Source organism: Dipteris shenzhenensis, chromosome 1 (genome assembly GCF_047967505.1).
Source record: "Dipteris shenzhenensis isolate YYH24624 ecotype China chromosome 1, Dip_SZ_1.0, whole genome shotgun sequence".
NCBI lineage: Eukaryota > Viridiplantae > Streptophyta > Polypodiopsida > Gleicheniales > Dipteridaceae > Dipteris > Dipteris shenzhenensis.
In genome coordinates, this window is record NC_141596.1 from 15,893,424 (window position 1) to 15,899,191 (window position 5,768).

At 45.1% G+C, this 5,768-nt stretch overlaps 1 protein-coding gene across 1 annotated transcript; it reads left to right on the top strand.

Moving 5' to 3' along the window:
* Nucleotides 1–1,318: 1,318 nt before the first annotated feature.
* Nucleotides 1,319–5,449, top strand: LOC147905445 (pentatricopeptide repeat-containing protein At3g12770-like). Its single transcript, XM_087372658.1, has 2 exons — nucleotides 1,319–4,077; nucleotides 4,303–5,449. Exons 1-2 carry the CDS (start codon nucleotides 2,439–2,441, stop codon nucleotides 4,995–4,997), a joined length of 2,334 nt encoding a protein of 777 aa, XP_087228784.1. The 5' UTR covers nucleotides 1,319–2,438; the 3' UTR covers nucleotides 4,998–5,449.
* Nucleotides 5,450–5,768: the final 319 nt, after the last annotated feature.

The following is a 5,768-nucleotide window of genomic DNA, read 5'->3' on the forward strand; positions in this document are numbered from 1 at the left end:
AATGGTTGCTCCAAACTTGAGTTCTAACACCCGGGCAAAAAACGCAGAAACTGACACAGTGAGTCAGAAATCTAATGAAATGATCCCAGATTCAAGAATGAAGGTGTTTCCAAGCTCCTGAAGTGAAGTGGACACCAAAAGCAAGCAATAGTTGCCTCTACAAGTCAATACAGAGTCTCTGTCATGGAACGGAACGGGGAAAAGCTCAAAAAACGACTTTTTCTTTGAAACTCTTAACAGGCTCTCAAAACCACTTCGCAGAGCCAAAGTGACTTTTCCAAAGGTTCCTCTAAGGTCTCTGCACACTCGGATGCAAGTAAAGTCACCCACAAAGCTTCCCACAGAGCTTCTCCTTCCTCCCACAGAGCTGCTGAGCTTCAAGCATTCACGCACACTCAGCTAGATCACCCGGGCTCTGATACTAGTTGAGAGTGCTCTCAACGGAAGTAAGAACGGAAGAGGGAGAGAGAGAAACGGAGAGCCACACAAGTTTTGGTGGGTGCAGAACCACCCTAATCTTCTTTTTCATTCATTTATATATGTGTTTGAGTATTGTACATAACCGGGGTAAAGGCACAGTGACCTTTAACCCCCACACTTGCTTCCACATTGCTATTTGGACACTCCGAGTAGCTATAGAAGATTTCTTTATAGAGTTCTTTCAAGACACAATGATGGTTGGCTGCCCATGCCCATAGGGTCATTGTCATGGTTAAGGACATGGATACCCTCAAATGAATGAGGGTGCAATCCAATGTTATGTATGTGTAATGTGTTATGACATATGTAATGTGTGCAATCTATGCAATGTTATAAAAAATCAAGATATGTAGTGTAATTCAAATGTAATCAATGTAAAACAAATGAAATACAATGTAACACAAAGAACATATGCAGATGCAAAACAAATGAGACTGTCTACTTTAAAAAGGCTTTTCTTCTCCTTGTGAAGTGCCAAAAAAAGGGAGGACGTGCCGGATGCGTGATATTATCGTGCGGCTCACAAAAGTCGCTCGATGCACGCCCTTCGATCAACTCACGAACTGCCGGATGTAAGCCAGACAATCGCCGCCCAGAGCAATTGCTACTCCTTGACACTTTAGAAAGGGCTTAAGTGGGCATATACTGCCTTGTTTTAAATTGCAAATCTGGCTCATGCCCATGTGTTGGAAACTACTCTCATTCTGATCGTCCATCAAGGTCAGCACCTTCAGGGCATGTTTCCCCGCTGCCCAGATGCAAGCATCTCGGATCTTCGCACTTCTTTGGTTCTCACGAACCGCGATGACCATTGCAGCACTTGGGTGTGAGATGGAGTCCATGGAATTTCGTTGCATCCATTCCGCCACCCAGGTGCGCAGCTCATTGATAGTGATGGCCAGCCGGTCTTCCTGCTGCTTGCTTCTGCCTCCACTCTCCTACCAATCAAGCTTTAATTGCTCTCCAAACTTCTGCTTGTGGCCTGAATGCCAGGCGCCAGTCCTACCACCCCCCTCCCACCTGTGCTAGAACTCGCATCGCACCTCATGATCGTGGAAACAGGTATGGAGCATCATTTTGATCACCGGCAGAATGAAGACGTGTCGCTTTCAGCAGGATAGTCCAACGTGCTCCCGGCTGACTGGCTTGAAAGCCATAGGCTGGGCCCCCCGGCCCAGTCTACGGGACTCGGGAGGCTCCCGGCTACGGTAGGTAGTTTCTAGGCCTCCCTCCCTCGGGCCTTTCCTTCCAACCAATTCTGACATGAGGGTTTCGCTTCTTTCATTCGAATTAACAAGAACCATGCATAGCCTTGAACATGAAAGCATTAGGGGATGGGGCACACAGCCACGTGAAACACGGGGGAAAAGGCATTGTAAAGCAGGCGGAGAAAGGCAGGAAGGGAGGAGATGGTAGGAGATCAGAGCAGGTGATGAAGAGAGACGACGAGAGGTGCTTCACATAGTGCTTTCCTATATGGGCTCCTCTCTTTTTGCAGTGCCCGTCATCTGCAAGTCTCTGTTCGTTGCTGTTCTATCGGATTGCATGGCATTTTTCAGATTCAACCACAGAAAGCTGTCCCACGTGAAGCTGCCAGAAATCTTACTTACCTTGGATCTTTGTCAAATGCTTGTAGATATGAACTTAGAACGGCTTTGGCTCCTGGATTCTTCGCAGCGGCAGGACCCTCGGTCCCGAAGCACATTAGCGTCTTTTAGCACACTGACAAGAAAAGAACCAACTGTACCTGTTGCTGGAAGCTTCTCATCATGCAGTGTTAAAATTCTCAGGCTAGCGTTTATCCTTGTAGACCTATTCTGTTTTCTAACTGCCCGGACTTCAGACACAAAAGCGCACTACAATCGACAAGAGATGCAAACCTCACTTCGTCAAATCAGAGCTAGACACGGTCCAGGCTACTCTGGTTGTGGTTTCACGCTGTATGATATATTCCTTCAATGACGATGCAAAACCTATTCTGCAAGATCGGCCGTTTAACTGAGGCACTAGACTTTCTGAATGATACGAACGGACAGGGTTTGAAGGGTTACTCTTATGCTTACCTTTTACAGGGGTGTATCAAGCTGAAAGCATTAGTTGAGGGCAAGCGCCTTCATGCTTATATAACTATAAGCGGACTCGAGCAAGACACATTCATTGGGAGCACCCTTATCAGAATGTATGTCCAATGTGGAAGTCTGATAGATGCACGCCACGTGTTTGACCAGATGCGCACACGTAATTGTTTCACTTGGAATGCTATAATTGCAGCGTACTGTGAATGTGGCCATTGTAATGAAGCTTTGCAGCTCTTTTACATGATGCAAAAAACTGAATTAAAGCCAAACAAATTCATCATCACAAGTGTCCTCAAAGCCTGTGCCAGCCTTACCATACTTAAAGAGGGCAAAAGAGTTCATGCATATATCACTCAAAGTGGTATTGAACTGGATGCAATTGTGGAGGCTGCCCTTGTTCACATGTATATCAAATGTGGACATGGTGATGAAGCTTTAAAACTGTTGTACAAGATGCAAGCAGCTAATGTGAAATTGGACAAGGTCACTATTATAAGTATCCTCAAAGCCTGTGCAAGCCTCAAAGTCCTCGAAGAAGGCAAAAGAGTTCATGCATATGTCATTGAAGCTGGAATTGAGTCCAATCCGTGTTTGGAGGCTGCCCTTGTTAACATGTATGTCAAGTGTGGAAGCCTGGAAAGTGCACACACTGTGTTTGACAAAATGTCTGAACCAACTGTTGTCTCATGGACTGCCATGATAGCAGGGTATGCACATGGTGGCTGTTTCAACGAGGCTCTAATACTTTTCCAGGAGATGAGACTGAAATCTGTCGAGCCGGATGTGGCCTCCTGGAATGCAATTATTGCAGGGTATGGCCAGCATGGGTGTAATTCAACAGCTCTCAAGATTTTTGAGCAAATGCAACAAGAAGGCTTCAAGCCAAATGTGGTTTCATGGAATGCAATGATTGCTGGATATGCTCAGCATGGCTGCATGCAGGATGCTCTCAAACTCTTCAAGCAAATGCAATGGGAAGGCATAAAACCAGATGTGGTCACTTGGACTGTGATGATTAGAGGGCACACCCAACATGGGCACGTTGAAGAGGCTCTTAAACTTTTTGTACAGATGCAACAGGGAGGTATCAAACCGGATGTGAAATCATGGACTGCAATAATCTCAGATTTTACTCATCTGGGACGAGATGAGCAAGCTCTTGCACTTTTTCAACAAATGGAACAGGCAGGTCTAAAACCAAACGCAATCTCATGGAACACAATGATAGCAGGGTATTCACAGCATGGGCGCTTTAATGATGCCCTTGGATTTCTTCAAAAAATGCAGCAACAGGGCGTAAAGCCTGACGTGATATCTTGGAATGCAATAATTGCAGGGTATATGCAGCATGGACATGGAGAGAAGGCTCTTCAATTATTTTCCCAAATGCAAGTTGAAGGCATCAAACCAGATGTGTCCTCTTGGAATGCAATCATTGCAGGGTATGTGCATCAAGGTTGTGCTGGGGAAGCTATTGCACTTTTCAAGCAGATGCAACAGAGAGCTGTCAAGCCAAATAGTATGACTTTCACTAGCATTCTCAGTGCATGCGCCAGTGTGTTGGCCTTAACATATGGCAAGGGGGTCCACACTCAAATAATAGAGATTGGGTTTGAATCAGTGTGTTGTATAGGAACTGCCCTTGTTGACATGTATGCGAAATGTGGTGATCTACGGAATGCATGGTTGATTTTTGAGAATTTGATCGGTTGTGATGTTGTTTCATGGACGGCAATGATTGCAGGCTATGCCATGCATGGGTATGGAAAGGAGGCTCTTCATCTTCTTCACAAAATGAAACAGAAACGATTGAAGCCGAACCATGTTACATTTACCACTATTCTTTCTGCTTGCAGCCATGCAGGCTTAATGGATGAAGGCCACCATTGCTTTCATTCCATTAGCCAAGATTTTGGTATGATACCGACCAAAGAACACTATGCTTGCATGGTGGATCTACTTGGCCGTGCAGGGCACCTAAGTGAGGCAGTGACATACATCGACAATATGCCCATGCAACCTCACCCTGCACTGTGGACAGCTTTACTTGGTGCCTGCAGAATACATGGCAATGTTGAGCTGGCAGAACAGGCAGCGCAATATGCTATCAACTTAGAGCCATGGAATGCGTCTCTTTATGTGCAGTTGTGGAATATTTATGCAGTAACGGGCAGGAGGGAAGGGAAAATGAAGCTAAGGCAGGAAATGAACGAAAAAGGCATCAAGTGTTTATTGAGGCCTGAGCACCTTGAAATTAATTGTAAAGAGCAAGGACTTGTGATCGTGGACAAAGGTCACAGTCAGGCCATGGGGATCTATGAGACATTCGAGGGCTTGGATAGTGAGATAATGGCAGCTTGGTGTATGCATAAGACAGGTAGCATGCTGCCTGGCATGGATGATGCAGAGGTAGAACAGTCACTTTTGTGGTCACATTGAGAAGCTGGCATTGCATTTGGGTCAATAAAACACACCTTCAGAGATCGCTTTTCGTATTGTTAAGGACCATTGGGTTTCCTTCTATTGCCGTAAAGCCACCACATACAGTACCAAACAGTTTGATGTGTGCTAATCACATTCATGGATGGGGCTTGTTCATGTAAGGATCCTTAATGAGATGGATGGAACTGGCAACAGTGTGGATGGACTGATTGTGAAAGTTCTAGAATCACTTAGTTATGTACACATCGTTCAGGTTATTGTAATGCCAGATTCTGTGTGTGAAGTATAAAACTTTTCACTTATGATACAAAGAAATATATAATTGGTTTCATGGTGCTCAGGCCCCAAGAAACACTCAATTCGTGTTTTTGGCCTGCCCTGCCCTCAATGGGGAAGGCCTTAGGGAACGTTTGGAGCTGAAAGAGAAAATAGACAATTTTTGTAAAATTGTGTGTTCTTGTAACATTCTCGTTCCTTCAATTTTAGTTGATATTTGTGATTGGTCGCTGGAAGGAGTTGCCATTTGCTGATTTGTCCTGCAGTGCACGTTCGCGCTTCAATTGAGTGTTGAAGACTGACGCAGACTGACACACCTCCTTAATCCCTTCGTGTATGACTTTTTTGCCGGAGATGTGTGAGTTTTGCATTGTAGTAGTCACTCACGGTCATTTTCTAGTCTGGGGTGTCGTTTGGTATTGTGTTAACATCACTTGAGCGTGAAGTCTTATGAGGGTGTGTCATTTGGAGTGGATTGGCATGTGACTCTTT

What these genes read in the sequence shown, in the direction of transcription:
- LOC147905445 (XM_087372658.1), top strand. Translation starts at nt 2,439, where the DNA reads ATGACGATGCAAAACCTATTCTGCAAGATCGGCCGTTTAACTGAGGCA. An exon ending in GAGAGCTGTCAAGCCAAATA is followed by an intron (nt 4,078 to 4,302) that starts GTATGACTTTCA and finishes CAATGATTGCAG; the next exon opens with GCTATGCCATGCATGGGTAT.